Genomic DNA, 19,262 nt, shown 5'->3' on the forward strand with positions numbered 1-19,262 from the left:
ATTGCATATCTGTTGCTATAAAGTTTTTCTTCTATCTATTATCTTTTGAAATAGTTGTAAAAAGATGAAGACGAAGTATTAGTCGTATTCCTTTGACATTTCATAATTCCTACATCAATTAACAGTGTAAAGCAAAGAGAGTTCTCTCCGTCAGATTGGTTTAAAATATAAGGATGCAGGTATTGTCTTTGTCATTCAATGACAATTTTGAGTCTGGGACGTTCTGATTCGATATAGTCCTTTAGATAGGAATTAAGTAACATTATTTTATTGATTATATCGAATTAGGAAGAGACATTTCTGATATCCTTTCAAGCTGGTGCCTGCTTGTTGGCAGTAAATTTTTTTGTAGTATTAGGTTCTTATTTTTGCTAGAGCGACTTTTTGTATTTCAGTCCGAATTGTTTTATCTATCATATTCCGATAAAGTTAAAGTTAGACCAGAGTCGTAGTTTCTAATTTCAGCTTATATTTATTGGGAAAAAGAAAATAGCATTTGGTATTATGTGGTTTGATTTGAATGTGAACGAAAAAAAAACTTGGTGGCATAGTTTGGCAAAATATTTTCTTACGCTTGGTCCGATTCCGGAACATATTGCTTTCATTATGGACGGTAATCGACGATATGCTCGCAGACAACGGTATTCGTCGTTTGCCGAAGGTCATCGCAAGGGTTTTGATAAGTTAACAAAAGTAGGGATTTAACATCTTTTATTCTCTACATTACTGATTACAATCAAAGCTCATATTGTTTAGCCCAGTTTAGAAAATTATAAAGTATGCATGTGATTTAAAAATATTGCGACAAAATTGTTCTTGCAGGTAATGCAGTGGTGTCGAGAATTTGGTGTAAAAGAAGTGACCGTGTATGCGCTTAGTTTAGAAAATTTTAAGCGAAGCAGAACTGAAGTTGACGACTTGATGACATTATTCGAGCATAAACTTTTACAGCTTCTTGATGAAAGTTTAGTACTTCCTCATATAAAATTGAAAACATTCTTTGTAAGTAGTATGTGCATTATTTGCGCGAATCAGTTTGTAATTGATCTTAATAAAGAAAATTTTATAATGAAAACATTCATGGATAGTTCTTCGTTCCACGCTTTATAAAGGAAGAATGAATTTTAGTAATTACATTTTAGAGATAAACTTACTGAAAATGGTATTCGTATTCAATTTTTTGGTAATTTAAAGCATCTTCCTCGAAAACTTCAACAATACATGGCGAAAATTGAATTATTAACGAGGGAACACAATAGGTAATGTCATCCCTTCCTCTGCTATCTGTTACATTAAGCAAAGTAGAGTACTTTTTTTTAACTTTCTTCTTTGTTGAGAATCCTAATGCAAAAATTAAATACACCAATCTGAAATATTCAACAAAGCACTAAGCAATGCATAAGACAATGGTATTTCCTTTTTTTTTAATTCTCTATTAACTCTTAGATTGGCAAGATAAAATGTTGACCAAATATTTAGTGGCTTATGCAATTTGCTGATCACATTTTTCACATTGAGAGAAATTCCATGTATCTCTAATTAAACTTTTGAAATTAAAAAGTGAGGAGTGTTGAAATAATTTACGTACTGTTAAATAGACTAATTGTTTAAACATAAAATGATGAAGACATCTTTCGATTGTTCAGTTTTTTTGATACGATATAGAAATTTCTGCTACATATTTTAGTGGCACAGTGAATGTATGCATTGCTTATACGTCGCAGGATGAGCTGAGAAGAGCTTTTGTTACAATAGCTCATGGCATACAAAAAGGTATGTAGCTGCAAACTGTTGTACAGATTAATTTTAAGGATTATATTTCTTCAAATTTTTGTTATCCATGCTGAATTCAATCTAATTTCTTTCTGTTTTTCTGAAAATATTTGTATTCTAGGGTTGTTGACAACAACTGATATAAACGAATGTTTGATATCACGATGCCTTGATAGTCGTTTTTCGAGAGATCCAGATCTGCTGATTAGAACAAGTGGAGAGACACGTTTGAGTGATTTCTTACTATGGCAGGTTTGGTTAACAGAAGAATTTCGATATCATCTCTGATTTCTAACTTTTTAAACAAAAACAATTCACAATGTATTCTTACAGTTAACTATAAAAGTTGTTTTTTTTTTTTTTTTTGATAAATTAAATTCATGTTTTCAGTGTTCAAAATGTCAAATCTATTTTGATGGAGTGCTGTGGCCAAACTTTGACTACTGGAACCTATGTAAGGCAATATATTTTTATCAACAAAGTCAGATACCCTTAAAGGTTTTTCTTGTTACTGAACCATTTGCAATTAATGAAAATAATTTATTAAACTGATCAGTTACGTCAAATCTTGGTCGATAGAATTGCACGGATATTTTCGGCTTAGAGGTGATTAAAAGTCACTGAAAATGTCATATCCGTCAAGATTGTAGCTCTTGATCAGAGAAGTCGAGCGAGACTATGTTAGTTAGGCTTCAATATTGGAAACACTGAAGCCTAAGTAATACATATAATTTGTTGCAGCGGCTAAATGAAAACTGTTTGATGGAACAGAAACCAATAGATAATGAAAATGTATTGGAGTTCCTCCGCTGGGCTGATGAAGAACGTTTGGAAGACTTACGACAAATGTCTGAGGCAATATGCTGACGATCCTAAACGATGTCTAGGACTATGTTTTCTGCCCCAATGAAAGATAAACGCTCAATTTAGTAATTATATTGCTGGTTAATTGGCAATAAAGTTAAAACAGGATATTTCAGTGAATCCTTGTTGTGCTTTAAGGCAGAAGATAAATTTCATTTTGCCTCTTTTTTTTTGACTAAAAATACGCTCACAACAATTTGCGGATTTTTAGCAATATTCACCTATTACAAATCAGCTGAAACTGGTGTTTGCTTATGAGCTAACCAAAGGAAGGCAATACTGATCAAGGCTGAAATAAGGAACATGACGTCAAACCATCGATGATAAAAATTGAATTGCAAATCTCCCAAAACAACAGTAATGCTAGACCTGAAAAAAAAAATTCCATTCTCTCATTCATATTTTTATTCCTGAAATGTTAGCAATATATATGTTATACATCCTGTCTACTTTCTTGATTTGGATACTTCTCTGTTCATGGAATCCACATCGTTCTTTAAATTAAATTTATTAAATTAAATTATGGGAGATATTCGCTTCCTCACCTAAGCACTAATAAAATTTTTGCTTTATAGCACAAAGAAGTGAACCGATAACAAGTTTAATGATAATAACAAACCTATATTGATGTGGCATGTTCATTCGCATTAAAAGCACGCTTGAAACAAAATACATGCCCTAGAAATAGTAAAGGCTGTATACTACTTACAAAGTCGGAAACTTTCTTTATTTCCTAATTTCTTGCTAATTGAACAGAAAAAAAGTGTGTGTTTCTATTACCATCGCTACCTAACTGATGCCGAGAGTACTGCACCACGGAAATGCAATATTCCTCATTTATCCTGTAGAATGACTGTATAAGTAATCCTTCTTACATTTTAATCCAGGTTTTCTGGAAAAAAAAAAAGCATGAATTCATTGCTTACCATAATATGAGCAAGAATTAGAACAATCACATTTGACGATTTGCTGCTCGAGATCATGTAGAAGAATTTCGTTAGTGTTATTAAGAGACCTCGTATCGAAGTTACGGCGATAACACCCACTAACAGAAATGATATATGTTGTGACCAAAACCGAATCTTCAAATGTACTCTGATAGCTTAAGTCTCATATTTAATCTGTTCAGTTAACTCTGAGACAGTGGTAAAAATTACTGTGGAATGAGTGAAGGATTAAGTGGAATGAACAATCCAAGTCTACCTTTAACTGATAGATAACGATGACTTTCATAAGCAGGAAGCTTTCACACGCATTCTTTTGTGATGCAACTTGCAGTAAATGACGAACTACAATGGAAGAGACTTACATCAAGCTGAAAACCCATGTAATTGACAGCAATCTCAATTCCTCTTGTAACCGGATCCACTTTACCAACTCGATCGAAAACAATATTCACAGTACAAATAAATATTTTCCATATACAATAAATTGAAAAAAAATGTCCCACTACATTGAAATATTGTCCTTGCCAAGTTTTACTATATTCCATGCGCTCCTGCAAAAAAACTGCTGATGGAATTATGAGAGATGGTTGCATTTCCAAATGTAAAACTATGATTTATAGCAAAACCTTAGAGAGAAAACCTCCAATTGATATGGAAGAAACTTTGACTCGTACTAGAAGTTTTAAGATTTGCTCAACTTTGTGATAAAACAAAAAATCTTACAAATAAATGTGTTCCTTTTCTTAAAATGTTTCACTACTCATCTTTTTTTTATATTTAAAATTTTTATATATTCTATCGCTCTAGTCAATCAAAAATAATGAAGTATGACAGAATGACAAAAAAAAAAAAAAAAACAAGAACAAAACAAAATGTAATAACGTACATATAAGAGTTTTTTTCTTAAGAAATAATTCTAAAGAACATCTAGCAGATTTCCTATTATATATTCATAAGGATTTCACATAGTTGTAAAAAAAGAGAAAAAAAGTAAATATCAATAATGTAAATACTCAGCATTATTACAAAAACTTAGACTTCACTCGTTGTGTTTGCTTAAGTATGATATAAAAAAGTTACTAATTTATTCTTCAATATCTGATATGCCACCTGCTAGCTTTCTGGTTATCTACCTTCGTTTTGAATTATAATGATTTCTCGGCTATTTCTTGACCTAATTTCAATTAAAGAATAAACGATATTAGTTCTGTCAAATACCAATTAAGTGCACTATCAGGATTCTGATATTTTTATCAAAATCTTAAAAATTTTTTCATTAATATGGAAGCACATACTCGCATATTTCGTAGTTCAACAATTTCTAGAAACAGGTAGCGACTGAGTTCTTCTAAAGGTATTATTTCTGAGTTAAGCGTGCTGCAAAACCATCTTTTTAAGAATTTCAAACTGAAGACACATAAATTTCATACAGAAAAACAGGACAAACAGAACAGTAGAAATGAATTAGTTGTAGTCATACAACTAAAAGGTTACTAAAACTCCAACCTTATTTGATCTTTTAATGAGCTCGAAGAAAATGATACTGAACCCCACAATTTCTGCAGAAGACCTCCTTGACTGTCACTCCCTAAAATAATACATTACTTTACAAAAGTTGGCAAAAAAACACAAATATCCTTTCAACACTGATTCAACGAACAGCAAGTAAAGAAGGACCGATTCGTCATTTAGGAGAATCTGTAGAGAATCAATGAAGATCGATGCTCATATAAAGGGCAATACCTTGAGTAAAAGCGCTTAATGCAACTTCCTTCTCTAAAATGCATAAGCGTCTTTTCTTAGCAACAATCATTTCCATAGTATGCATAAGTTTTCGTTCCATTTGTGCTATTTGTACCTGTCCAACGGGTCGCATAAAAATTGTCATATAGCAATAAGGGGCATTCACAGCACCAAATCCCGACAACATAGCCATAACTGTTACACCAATCACACCCACACGTGAAATTGCTTGTTCAATTGTAAATATACCTATATTCATTTCAAAAATTGCACATTATATTTTCAAATTAAGGTTATGAAGGTTGTTTATGTTTTAAAGAAATAACTATTTCAGCATTAATGAAATTTATACATTTTTCTTCATACTCTATTTGCTAAGATAACCTGAATTATGCAGAATTTTCAATAAAGACGATAACGGTGAAGAAAAGTTATGCCAAGTGAAATGAATTCAAAAAAATTCAGAAATGAGTAAAAATTTATTTTTACCATGTCTGGCGCTCAAAATTGGGAATGGATCACCAATTTTCCAAAAGAAATAGATAAATATTATCCATGAAACTACTGTGAGAGGCAATATCCATTTTCTTCTTACTAAAACAATTGAACACTTTGAAACTGTCAATGATGCGAAGTACATGAAATTCCTATCCATAGATGAAAAAAGAAAGAAAATACTTACAATGTTGCTAATTTCATGGATTTTTTTGAAAGTCACAAGTAGGCTTTTAAGAAGTTTTTATGTAACTACTTAAAAGTAACAATATTCGTCGTTCATTATAGTACAAAATATTCAGCATCCCGAAGGCTATTTTATTAATATCATACGTTACCTTCCTTCTTCTACTTTTGTACTAATAGGAGTTGTTATCCAAAATTTGTCTACTCTTTATTTGAAGGAAGAAAAAACTAGAAAGCAGCTAAAAATTCCACAGAAATATTTAAAGATGAAGAGGAGCAAAAAAATAAAAAGAGAAATGATACTTACTGAAAGTGATTGAACGGAACAATGAAAAAGAGAAATAAATTGGAAGCACTACAATTAATACAAAAAGTATTGAATAAAGTCCCAACTTCCAGTGCAAAAATCGAGAACTGAAATTTTCACAAAAGCATGGTAAAAGATATAAGATTATTACAATTATTATTAGAAAAAATTATTATTACAAAATTTATTATTACAAATTCCTATCTAATTATACATTTTTTTCATGTGATTTTTTGACACAATTTACCTATCGGTCTCTCTAAGTATAAATGTTGATATGCACAGCTGCAAAATGTGAGTAATCAAACTGTGAACACTACTGATGAGGTAGCAAAAAAGAAGCTCACCTCGGTTCTAGGAAGCCAATAATTTCAAAAATAATCAGTTCGAACATTGTGCAAGATAATGCAAATGTAATCGAAAATAATATCTGTACAAGTCTTTTGTGTACTTCATAATCACGAAATAACTGCTTCATGAAGAAGAACCATCCAAACAAAAAGAAAACTACCTGAAATAAATAGTAATTATTTGGAAATTTTTTCCACCACCAGACTTCTGTACTGCTGATGAAATGATGAGAATATGATAGAAATTTAGATACAAACATAAAATAATATTCTGAATCTGAGAATTTCACCTGAGACAGTAGCATAACAACGGAATCCCACATCAGAGTCATGCGAGACGTTCAATTTCCACAAATCAAACATCGGCTGCCAGTTTTTCGTCAACAATACTTTCAGGTTTCCGCTGTCTCGTTTACGATTGATTCTTTTGTCTCCTGTCATAATAGATAACATCACTCATGTATGATAAAATATACGTTATTATTTACGGAGATTCAGAATTATTTGCCGAAAGAAAAAAATACAACTCGGCTAAGGTACCAGATTTCTATGCAATAGCAAATTGCCGGAAAAACCACACTTCATAATATATTGAAATAATTTTGTTTCAAATCCATTAGAAATTTGCAGACTAAAGATTATCTCATTTAAATATTCCTTAAGTTTTATATCTCAAGCAAGAAATCATTTATCCAACATTCATTTTCCAACTGTATACTGTCAAGAATGTCACAATTTGTTAACAAATGATGTGTGCACCGCTTAAAATGTTGAAAACTGCTTTCAATTCTAATGTTGACATTGATCTGCCAAACTTATATTCGACTAAAAGAATCTCAACTTTTCGTTAAATTAACTTTCTTCGTTATAAATCAAACCTTCTTGTGTAAGGTAGAAAAATTGTACAGATCTAATCCAGCGGTCACTCTTATAAACAACTGATTGTAATGTTAAGAACTAATTTCTACTCAACATTTTTGTTAATAAGGAGTTAAAACCATTGTCTCGGTCAATCTTTGCATATTGCAATGACTTTTGCGACATTTTAGTGTCGCGAAACTCTAAAATATTAATGAAAGTAAAGAAAAATGAGAGTATGAAATATGATCGATAAGCTCTTTGCAAATAATTCTTATTTAAGCATACTTACGTAAACCTCTTTACACAATGTTTCCAAAAATGTTTGTAGCTTAAACTCTTTGTTTTCTAATGTTTCTACTGTAAATACTTTACACATTGTTTCCTAGCTGATACTTAAACCTCACATTAACCTCTCCAACTTTCCATGTTTACATTCTGATTGTCACTAGCTTTGGAAATTATCAGCATCCTCCCAGTTGTACCAGAACAATTGCAGTTAACAAAGAATGGATCTGCTCGACTTCTATCTCCTCGATTTGTACCTCTGCCTTTATAAATTTTATATTATACTACTGCTTTTGTTAATAAAGGAAATATCATGTTCCTGTGTTACTCCACATATTTTCGTCTACACTAAACAATTCTCCCAGAGATCAGCAAACTTCCCCCAGATAATGATTCCTTTTTCCACTACAAAGATCAGCACTCACTAACTCACTCAATCCATCACTACTAGAACTTTTCCAATACAATCAGCACTGATTTAGAGTTCCAAATTACAGATAATACCCTGACACTTTCCAGATCATGGATAGTAACTCAGAAAGTAACATGTCGCACAATTTTTTTTTCGAAATTCAGAAATACGCAAATTTACATGAAGTTGAAGAAAAAATAGTGATAAATAGAATGAGATTAAGGCAGTGATGTCAATAGATTTGCACAATGAATGTTAATAAACTCTTCAAAATATTTGTTCATAAGCAAATCAATTTCAAGCTAACATCTTGAATATATTAAAAGAACAATCGATGATGCCATGCTCAAAATAGAGCTCAATAACCGATAATTAGAGGTAGCAGAGTGCATCTAGACCTGTGCAAATTTTTCGAAAGAGTGCAATTCACATTTAGTCCATTTTTGATGCATCAAATACTTTGTCTTGTTTGAACAGCTATTTCTATTAACCAGAAGACTATGGATGTAAAAATGATATATGTACAATTACGGATGCGCAAACAAATATTTTTTACAATAGCAATGATATGGAAATATGAATGACTATGAAGGATATCGAAGCAACAATTTCTGAAGCAAGCAACAAATTTTAATCGGCATTAAATCAAAAAATCTTTGTGTCATAAAAATATCTAGAATATGAATGACTATAAAATAGGATAATACAATGGAATGATGAAAAAAAAAAAAAAAAAAAACGAAGACGAACTGTTCGCTTCAATAAAACTATATCTGCCTGTGTACGATTTAAAATATATCAGGTCAGAAGTGAAGTATTTCTGAAAATTTCAATGGTCATCCGCAGTATCTCCAATCGAGTCCTTTTTTGCCTACAAAAATAACGATTTAGTTTTTTGTACAAAATTCATTAGACAAAATAATAAGGAAATAAAGTTCTAATCAGGAAAAAAACAAATGTTAAGAAAATGATTGGACAGTAGAAATAAAAAATTAAATTACTGGACAATAGAAATAAGAGAAAAATTACTGAAAAGAGCACTAAACTGAGAAGATATAAAATGAGTGTTTCCTGCCTCTAAATCTCTATCAGGGCTGTTTTCCCAGTAGGTTTTTATAGCTTTATTAGCACAAAAAATGCATGATATTATCTATCTTATTAAAATTCATAATGAAGTTTATTGCCACAATGAAATTATTTATTATACCGATCTTACATTAAATAATAGCTAACATTTTAAACAAGTCTAGATAAAATAAGTGTGGTAAAATTCAAATATTACCTTAATGCTTTTTAGCAATTCGAATTGCTTTTTGTGCTCATCCAGTATTTTTCGTTCCGTTTCGGTGAGATGCTGCAAATCCTCTAACTCAATCTCTTTCTCCTTCAAATACAATCTTTTTTTTTTTGTATCTGCAATGTTCGTAATTCCAGATATATCACAGTATATATATCAGTAACTCAATGCTATGTATATCTAATAAGTGATGAGTAAAAACAAAATTATATCGAAGAATGTGTACATAAATCAATCCTATATTTTTTTCCTCACAGTCGAAATCAGGAATTGGAAGTATCTGTAATTTTACCTAATAAAATCTCTTTTGTCAGAATTATAAATAACTTTGGATAGTTATATCGTCAGCAGCTCAGATCTTCATAGCAGTTGTTCCTACCAAAATATGCTAAATCAATGTAGAACAGTTTCGTGTGAACAATGAAGTAAAAAAAGAATTATTACAAATGCTATAATACTGACTTTCTCTGACAAGTCTATTTATTACCTCTTTCGATTGAATATAGTGTAGTTAATAAAGTTTCTTTCTCGGCGAGGTTCGTATTCACTTGTCCTAAAAATCTATTCTATCAAAAAGAAAATTATCAAGAGAAATTCTGTTAAGAGTGAGTAAGTGGAACTAAAACATTAAAAAATGTTCATTTGTTAGCAATAATACTTTAATATTCCAACTTTTTAAATTACTTTTATCAAACGCAATTATTTTGTGTACTATTCCAATTCAGATATTTTTAAGGAATTATGCTAAGTAACTATAAAATAAGTTGAAGCTTAAAGTATAAAATTACTACTTTCCCAAAATCTTCACATACCATTATAAGATGGCTTTAAACAATTCAGTTCTCCAACAGTATGCAATATATTGACATGAATTTGATGGTAATCGATATCACGTTGCTCCATTGATTCCTATAATCATCTAACAAATCTATAGTAGAAGTAAAACTAAACCAAGCGCTTTTAACTGTTTCGTTGTAAAGAAGAATTCTGTGTAAAATATACCAACTGTATTAGTGGCAATAGCAGTAGCTTTTCTCTAAAAAATGTATTTTTCTGGGTGGTTAAGGAATGAATACCAAGAATGATAGCAAAAGTTTTGTTTTTCTTATCTTTGAAAGAGTGATAACAAGTGGATACTTGTATGAAGTCATTTTCTCCTTAAAAGAGGCAAAAAACTAGTAGAAAAAAACCTACAACAAACAAGCTAGGAAGTTGCAGTAACTAAAGAGAACATACCTTGACACTGTCGTCGGTGGGAAATTTGTCTAAAACTTCTCGTACAGAAAAATATGGATCTGTCACATCCATTTCTTCCAGTGGTTAACTTTTTATGAGAGGAGAAGGTATATTCGATAAAATGAGAAGTCAAATGAGTCTTAAAATTCTATCAGATGAAAAAGGCCAAGAGAGAAAGAGAAGTGATTGAATTATTCAGAAGTCATTAAATTCTGCCTGTCAAAAGATACCCGAAACGAGAGCACTCCACAACTACCCGCCCAAACCTGGCTGACCGAGGGGACAACTGAGATGACCTTTTCTCTCCCGTCTCTTACAAGTATGCAATCTTTCTCTTCAGGAATCGATTTTCCATTGCAATGATCTTTCTCTCTTCTGTCTCTTGCAAGTATGCAATCTTTCCCCTCAAGAATTTCATTTTTCAGTGTAGGAGCTGAGAGAGATTTCATTTTCCGGTATTTGCCGGGTCTCTCATATCTCTCTTGACCTTTCTGTATTTGGAAATCGTGAGTCGAGAGTGCTTTATCTGTGAAGTCCTCTCACCATCACAGTTCTTTCCGGATGTTACGTTCAATGGTTGAAGTTGCAAGGGAGGAATTTCTGAAGCAAAGTTGTTGTAAGGTCGAAAGATACTGTAATTCTATGCTGCAATTTGGAGCTTCCGACACAGATATTAACCGAGGTACTTCGAGATTTTAATTGAAATCTTTAATTTCGGATTCTTGCAAATTTCCAATTTATCATTCACTATTTGCAATTTTCTGAGCTGTAGTTTAGATTTCCAGTTTAAGCATCCCTTTTAATCAGCTTGTTTTTCAAACTTTATGCAGTTATCTGTATGTTTATGTGGATCATTCTAGTTTCAGTTTCTGATTTTTATTTTATTTTCCATATTTTCATTATATCGTGTGTGAAGTCAGGTACTCATCCGCTCTAATTTGTGGATTTTTGAACATTCCAGTCTATAGCTATCTTCAGCTTGAAATTTAAATAATTTAATTAAATGTAGATAATAATTCATATGGCTGGAAATTGAAGGTTGTAGTTGAAAATTTTAAATATTTCGTACAGATTTGCTCTTAACATTTTTTAAAGCGATTTTAGCTCTTGTTTAATGAACATTAGTATAAGCTGTATTTTATGTCATATGACGATGTTTTAATTAATTAATACTCGAAATTTTTTTTTTCTGTGTCTTTATGTTTAATGATAAATAAAGCAACTTGAAGAAGCCGAGCTCGGAAAAGTTATAATTGCAGTGGTTGGTGGTTTGATCGAAAAGAATAAAGAATTAGCTAATTTATTACACGATATTGAGTTGCTAGAAGAAAAGTTGAAGAGATTGGAAGAAGCAGATATGGAACAGAAATTGTTGCACTTCAAGGTACTATTTTCCGATGATTTTTCTACTGTTTGTAAAGGTTGATGTCTTTTACTGCAAACTTTTGCAAAATTGAATTCGAATTTTTGCCAATGATTTTACATTATTTTCTTAACCTTATGAAGCTCAAATTATGACATGCTGAAATATTAAATGATTCATACCAATTGCTCATTTGTTATTGCTGCTTCTTTATAGTTAATCTGTTAGTTATTTGTTCCATATCTTTATATTCAGTTTTTGAGATGATTTTCATCTGTTTTTTTTTTTTTGTTTTTCTATATTCATACAACGACTTTTTGGGAAGATTGTATTATCATCTGATTAATATGGCAGTGTAAATGTTGTCTAGAAAATATAGTTGGAGAATTTCGTAAGAGACTTTTGATCGAATGGTAATGTAAGATATAGGTGGTAATTGTTTATGTATATTAATTGTAAAAAGTGAAATCGTTGATTTGAGTTTTTGAAATGCCTTCTATCTTTTAGGAATTAGGTGGTGTTCTCGATGAAGATAGTCCAAAAGAAGGTGCTTCATATGAATGTGATTTGGATAGCGCTTTGAAATTAGAACAGATACCGGGGAGCAATAATCAAAGGCATTCCAAACGGCAAAGACATAGTCTTCTTGTTTCGCAGTTGAAGGTTTATTTTGTTATTCGTTGCAAGAAAATGTTTGAACTGCACATTTAGTGGTTCCAAAGAGTTACGCCATTACCATAATAACTGGATTTATCACAGTGTACTTTCTGTTTCTCTTCTAATATTTCAGAAGTCTTTACGATTAGTTGAAACAGGTGAATTCATTCTAATTCCATCGAAAACGCGTGGTCGAATAGGTCGTCTTGAGCTAAATCAGGTTAAATGTTTGGTAGAATATTTCATCACTTTTTTAAAGAATAGGTCTTTGTGCACAAAGTCTCTAAAGTACTATGCTTTGTTTTTCGAAATATGTATTTCTGTAGCAGTAAATCAATAATGTAGGATTTTCTTTATTCTGTCCTCCACAGTTAGAGTGTTACTGTTTCAATTGATGGCTAATTAAATTTCGTTTCAGTTGCTAAAGAAAATAGATGAAATTTTTACCGACAAATATTTAAGCCAAAAACGTCTCCCTCTTGCACTGAAGAATGCCAAAAAACAGGTATATTTCTTTACCTGAAAATATATGTTGCGATTTTTTTATGCTGTTGGGTTTTCGTAAAACTCTTAATCACTTTCTCAAGCTTTTCGAGACTAGGCTTAATTCAGTATTGAAATCTGAGTAGCACCAGAAATTAATACACTAATTTGAAGTGAGCACTCGGTTCAGATCTAGGAACATTAGCTGATTGTAATTTGACTTATTTCCTTCACCAAATTACAGGAATGTGAAAAACTGAAGGGACGCTGGTATATTACACTGAATGAGATCCTTGTTCGACTCACATCAAAAGAAAAAATTTGCTGGAAATATGCGCTACCTTGTTTGACCCATCTGAAACGACTGGAGGAATTACGAGTGGATGATAATAATGTCTTCATCGCAGCGGTTTTGTCGTGACTCTGTTATTTTTATGTTAGAAAAAAATGTATTTTTGTTTCCTCTGTTGTGAAGTTTTTATTTGCAAAATCAATATCCACTCTTGACAATTTTAAGCTATTTTCATTCCTGCAGAGCTGAGTTATCTCACCTTAACACTAGCTGTAAATAACCCTAAGATTCTTATGACTGAAAAAGGAAAAAGATAAAACGCAGGAAAATTCTCAGCGCTTTAATTTTTCTGGAATATAATAACAATGTTAAAATTAATCATTTCAAACCTATAATGCGATCACGTTTTTTGCCTATCTTTTTTGTCTCTTTTGATGCGAAGTTGGTTGAGTATTTTCTGGTACAGTCAATTTTTTCAACAACTACAATCAGTTTTTTCATTTTTGGACATATTAATTGCCTTGCTGGTAAATGTTAGACACTGCGATCGTCGAATGATAGATGGAAAATAACATAGTTCTGTTCTTTACAAGGATATAGGTACCAAGGGTCAACGTTGAGTCATAAAGGTATTATGCAATAAATCATTTTAATAGGTCGAATTGTTGATAGATAGCTGAAATTCTGACTGCCTGTTGAAGCTGAGTTTCTTGTAATTTTCGTAAAACTGCATTATATGTCGATATCGTTTTTGATTTCTTTACTACACTTTTTTTTTCAACTTTGTATTCCACAATATAATGTATTTAAGTTCCCATTTCATGTTACAAATGAATGGTTTATGTATCAGTATTGAATTTGTTAATTTATGAATCTGTTTAACTTTCTTCTAATATATTAGTTGAAGTCCAACCAACGAGTGGTTTCTTTCATTAAGCTGTGGGTTATAATCACAGTTGAGGAAGTTATTACTTTAGTAGTTTAGATTATTTTTAGTTCATCATATTTCTGTAATGCATTTTTAATATCGATAGGATTCTTTTCATTTCTTAGGCCAAGTTTGGCATTTTTTGCTGGAAATTAATGGATCGATTTGGCTTCATTCATGAGTATTAGTCGAACAACGCAGGCACAGCGACATTCTGGTTTGAATTAAATCTAATTTTAAGTTTTTTAAGTTCAGTTACGCTAAAAATTGTAAAAGAAAAAGGAATTTTAGTGCGCTTACATGCAGTCGAGTCAACACGTGTGTTAGATGAAATAACACGAAAACGACGTTTGAGAAAACAGCTGGAAGCTCTTGAACAGGTTTTTTTGATATTAGTCATGTTGTCTACTTTGTATATTTCCTTCAGTTTTGTATTGAAATAAATATTTAAGTAGTGATGAGTTGTCTTATTTCTCTAAATTCTGTACGAAAGTACTTCTGAGACTCTATATTACACTGCCAAAGGAAAACATTACAATTAAATACTTATCTAGAGTGAATATTCACATTCTGTTTTGCACTGATTGTTTGCTATTTTTCGTTGTGTTTTATGATGATCTGTTACCCTTTCATTAGCAATTAATAATGTAGATTTCTGATTAGAGCTTCGTGTTTAAAAGTTTTAATTGCACTTTACTAGGAGACGTCATGCAATATTTCCAATTCTTGAAATGTTTTAGAATGATCGTGCACTCCTTGATTGGAATTAGCTAACAATAGTTGACAATAGTTAAAACTATTGTCATTTTCATTAAAAAAAAGAAAAACAAAATTACTGCAGTTTGTTGACATTTTATGCATTCTGAATAACTATTTCAATTAACCGTTTTGTTCATTCACGAAAAATGGAAAGTATTGCTGTTTATCTCGTTGATAACATTCAGTTTTGCAAATTGAAATTTACTTTATGATTTAATTGAAATTTCTTTAGGACAATTTTCATGAAGACCCTCATGCACAATTGCAGTGGCATAAAAATATTCCCAAATTCGAGGATGACCAACTGGGACAGTCACCAGCTCGTAAAGCAGATTCTGAATCAGGTAGTTTCCTTTATTATACAAAATATAACTTAGCGAACTATCACATCATTTTTTATTATAACTTGGTATGATTTTGATGCTATAAGTGCATATAAAATGTACATATTTATTAGAATTACAGCATCTTATTTGGTATTTCTATCATGAATTTCGATTATGAGTTTGGTAGCCATTCCAGACAGTTTTTTCATTAAGTTGCATTTTATAATTGCTTTGATGTTGAGGAAGCATATTTATTTGCTGATTTTGTAGCTGTTGGCATGTATTTTTGATTTCGTGTAAAGACTTAAACATTGCTTGCAGGAAAGAAAAGGAAGAAATTCAAAGTGGAATATTTCAAACAGAGATTTCGGAAAAATTTTTCAGCTTTAGTAGAGGAGGAAACGGTATGAATGTCTTTTATAGATGTAAATTATCACTAAAGATTCTTGTGGATTTTTTGTGGAATCTATTCTTATCAACTTATCATAGTAATTTCCATCAGTTATTGTCGGAGTCATCACTTATTTTATTTATTCGTGTTTATTCAAACTTAATTTCTTGCTATTATTAGCAAAAGAAAAGAATATAATAAAGGCCGTTCTTCGTAATACTTTTTAATTAAAAGGTTAAATTTGAATTGTTGTTAAGGTCTTGGTGCTTGCATTTAATATATTTTTTAAGCTGTCGAAATCTATGGAAATTTCGGGTTTTGATGCTTATAACGCTGCGCGAGCACCACCAAGCTGTATTCCACCACGGCAATTTTGCGCAGCTTGCGGTTTCTTCTCCAAATATACATGCTTGAGGTGTGGTGTACGATACTGCTCAATAAGTTGCAGAGATCTGCATAATGACACTAGGTGATGATTACATTAATTTAATTGGTTTTTACCATTTAAACAAAATTTTAAATAAGCAGTTCCTAACGAAACGAAGATTCGAGGAAGTCGACAGATGGTAGGATGTCATTCTCGATTCATTACCAGAGACAGTGCAAAAGTTATTCTGATCTTTTTTGATCGTCATTCCGTGCACACACCTAGAAATTGCTGTTTTCTACATAAATACGACCGAATTTGATGCTCTTTAATCAATCAACCCTAAGGACATGAGAAAACTTTTTTTTTTTTGCAAAGGCTCGCACGGTTTTTTATTTGATGGTTAAGAACATACGGTTTTTTTTAATTGTTCAGCAAACCATCTTGTTTTTAACTCTGTGATCTGGAAATGTGAAACTTTGATGTTGTGTAATCGCAATTCTTTACAATGCTCTCACATTTTTTTCCTTCGACTGACATATAATTACACCTACTTTCAAAAAAATTTTTGCAGAGAAAACTGTCATTGTTATGTAGTATTGTTTGGTGAAATTTTCGATTATCGAGGTTCGACGGACTGTTAAATTTTCAAATGTGCAGAAAGAAAGACATGTTTTTAAAGCATTTTTACACTCATATAATTAGTTAAAGGAAGAAAATTTCTCGTGACTTAATTCGCAATTATTTGCCAGTTTCAAAAACCCGAGATAATTTTATGCAATGACTTAGCGGTCTTTAAACGATCAAGAAGGCTGAATGCTTGTCAGACGACAGAAAAAGAATAAGTTTGAAAAACATGTTCATTTTTTGTCAAACTTTTCTGGAGAACGAAAGATATTCTGCAGATGCACTCAGAAAAGTTTGACTTAATAATGCACATTAGATATCGTTAATTTGAAGTGAATTTTAGTATATGTGCAGTGAAATTTATTTCGGAAATGTTGTGTTATTTGAGAAGAAATATTTTATGTTTACCAGGAGAGGAACTGCTTATTTCAATAACGTTTTATAACAACAACATATTGATTTTGCACTCAGGAATTTTCATTAATGCTATTGTACTTTAGGTGTTTGAAGTGGACTGTGTGAAGAAGAATGTGAACGGAACGGAATGGAATAGAATGAAATCCTGAAAATTTGCAATTCATGAATGTAAATTTTTGTATAGCTTTAGCATCAGCAACTGTTCATGTTTCATTTTAAACATTCTTACTTTTCTATGCGACTGTTATCACTGTGATTTTGGAATAGACATAAAGAGAAAGAGATTTCGGTGAACAAAAACATACCACACTTGCAATCATCATCCAGCTATTTTCATTACTATACTTAAGAGAAGAGAAGGAAGGGTAAGAAAAGAGGTGACATCGTTGTGATGGACGAGAATAGGTTGTCACCTGGTCTGAACGAACCCAGATTCACCTTTTCTTCTTCTTTGTTGTTGAAAATCATCTGCTGTTAGTCTTTCATTCGAACACATATGATGACAATATTTGATATTTATAGTTATATAGAAATAATATTCAACCATTGTCATCAATATATGCTACTGCTCCCATTTTTGCATGTTTCAAGAAGTGCTATAACCCTTTTTCCTTCCTTTTTCAATCTCGTACTCTCAGTCTATATTCACAAATGGTGTGCTACTTTTTTTATTCATTTGTCTTGTGGGAAAATTCTCATCATTCTTTTGATATTAAATCGTTGAGCAGCTAAATTAGCATTGAGAATCGATAATATTTTATAACAGAGAAGCTATTTGAAACCAGGAAAGCAGTAGAAAGACTTGGAAATGCAATCACGAATAATAGATGAATTTGCTTTTCAGCTACCACCAATTATTTGAATATTCAAAATGAAACAGCAGTGATTATTAGTATGGCCAAAGATTTCTCTTGTGATTGAGTGGATTAATAATATCACTCTCTTAATCATTAAGTGTATTAGAAACTTTCTTGACCATTATATCTTCTTTCGTATGTTTCACAGTGGTTTCTCGCCTTCTCTCAAGTTTATTTTTACGTATAAATTAATTTGCAATTTAAGTTTGTCTACAAAAACTTGTCAAAGTTTTGCGATGGCTGAGTTTGTAGCAATAGAAATAGACAAAGATTTGCACCTAGCTAGGTTTCGCGCTTCTTAAAACTGTACAGTTGGTCATTTGAGTGAGTGTTGCTTATATTAGAGTAGGATTTAGGGATGATTTGTTGTTGCTATGAGTGAAGGAAGGTGTGATACGTCGAAATGACCTTCGACAAAGGTAACACACAATGGGGACATACCGTCACGACACTAAGAAACGATGCTTTCGTGTCATTCTCAGCAATTGCTGTCCCTTTTGCCCGACTGCTATTGCTACTGCTACTGCTACTGCTACTGCTGCCTGCCCAACAGATACCCTAGAACGGGTCAGGGTTATGATGGCCCAGTTATCGTTGTTTTTTTCTTTCTGTTCGTTTACAATTATTTATTGGTGAATTTGTCCTAACCAAATGAGATTGGTCATTCGTTGACATGCTTGACACTTCTGTGGGAGTTATTTAGAGGAAAGTATTGGTGCTTAAAGTATTGGTGACACTTCACTAATTTATATTATTTATTTCCTTATGATTGCATAATTCTAATTTTCCAAGTAGTTTGTTATTTATTTATTTATCGTTTGTTTAATGTTATTTCGACTAATGCAAACTCTCTTCTCTCTTTTAACAGCCCACTACTGTTTTTCTATAAAAATTGTCAATGTTTGTTCAAAGCAAATTTTCTTTTTTAGTTTCCAATTTTCATATTATTATAAATCCTTCTTTCCTTCCGTTAAATGTTAAAACTTTAAAGATTTTCCGTGTTTGCATTTCTGATTAAATTGAAAAAAGAATAAAGAAG

General features: G+C 31.6%; 5 protein-coding genes across 9 annotated transcripts; 3 read left to right on the top strand and 2 right to left on the bottom strand.

The window, feature by feature from the left end:
• Positions 1 to 504: 504 nt before the first annotated feature.
• Positions 505 to 2,640, top strand: Bm5483 (the record flags this gene model as incomplete). Of its 4 annotated transcripts, none has more annotated exons than XM_043082656.1 (7): positions 505 to 693; positions 823 to 963; positions 1,141 to 1,259; positions 1,688 to 1,773; positions 1,895 to 2,025; positions 2,164 to 2,271; positions 2,515 to 2,640. In XM_043082656.1, 7 exons carry the CDS (start codon positions 505 to 507, stop codon positions 2,638 to 2,640), a joined length of 900 nt encoding a protein of 299 aa, XP_042938590.1. The 4 variants fall into 4 exon arrangements, with proteins under 4 accessions (XP_042938590.1, XP_042938591.1, XP_042938592.1 ...); XM_043082657.1 differs by having other exon boundaries at positions 2,164 to 2,227; positions 2,515 to 2,525; XM_043082658.1 differs by having other exon boundaries at positions 626 to 661.
• Positions 2,641 to 2,861: 221 nt separating this feature from the next.
• Positions 2,862 to 6,997, bottom strand: Bm7138 (CG8090-PA, putative; the record flags this gene model as incomplete). The annotated part of the gene is made up of 11 exons (XM_043082660.1): positions 2,862 to 3,006; positions 3,257 to 3,315; positions 3,564 to 3,719; positions 3,947 to 4,135; positions 4,880 to 4,961; positions 5,091 to 5,172; positions 5,328 to 5,576; positions 5,817 to 5,921; positions 6,316 to 6,422; positions 6,663 to 6,826; positions 6,956 to 6,997. The coding sequence occupies 11 exons, from the start codon at positions 6,995 to 6,997 to the stop codon at positions 2,862 to 2,864; spliced, it is 1,380 nt and encodes a 459-aa protein (XP_042938594.1).
• A 2,055-nt stretch (positions 6,998 to 9,052) lies between these two features.
• Bm14795 (CG8090-PA, putative) lies at positions 9,053 to 10,828 on the bottom strand (the record flags this gene model as incomplete). Of its 2 annotated transcripts, XM_043082661.1 has the most annotated exons (5): positions 9,053 to 9,094; positions 9,506 to 9,636; positions 10,008 to 10,073; positions 10,333 to 10,429; positions 10,757 to 10,828. In XM_043082661.1, 5 exons carry the CDS (start codon positions 10,826 to 10,828, stop codon positions 9,053 to 9,055), a joined length of 408 nt encoding a protein of 135 aa, XP_042938595.1. The 2 variants fall into 2 exon arrangements, with proteins under 2 accessions (XP_042938595.1, XP_042938596.1); XM_043082662.1 differs by lacking the exon at positions 10,757 to 10,828 and having other exon boundaries at positions 10,333 to 10,423.
• Positions 10,829 to 11,317: 489 nt separating this feature from the next.
• On the top strand, positions 11,318 to 13,680 carry Bm10765 (Uncharacterized protein; the record flags this gene model as incomplete). The annotated part of the gene is made up of 6 exons (XM_043082663.1): positions 11,318 to 11,438; positions 12,016 to 12,140; positions 12,627 to 12,782; positions 12,910 to 12,996; positions 13,195 to 13,281; positions 13,504 to 13,680. 6 exons carry the CDS (start codon positions 11,318 to 11,320, stop codon positions 13,678 to 13,680), a joined length of 753 nt encoding a protein of 250 aa, XP_042938597.1.
• A 976-nt stretch (positions 13,681 to 14,656) lies between these two features.
• Positions 14,657 to 17,471, top strand: Bma-zhit-1 (Uncharacterized protein; the record flags this gene model as incomplete). The annotated part of the gene is made up of 6 exons (XM_001897169.2): positions 14,657 to 14,696; positions 14,771 to 14,859; positions 15,471 to 15,582; positions 15,886 to 15,968; positions 16,246 to 16,424; positions 17,450 to 17,471. 6 exons carry the CDS (start codon positions 14,657 to 14,659, stop codon positions 17,469 to 17,471), a joined length of 525 nt encoding a protein of 174 aa, XP_001897204.1.
• Between the last annotated feature and the right edge of the window lie 1,791 nt (positions 17,472 to 19,262).

Source organism: Brugia malayi (genome assembly GCF_000002995.4).
Source record: "Brugia malayi strain FR3 genome assembly, contig: Bm_007, whole genome shotgun sequence".
In the NCBI taxonomy this organism is placed as follows: domain Eukaryota; kingdom Metazoa; phylum Nematoda; class Chromadorea; order Rhabditida; family Onchocercidae; genus Brugia; species Brugia malayi.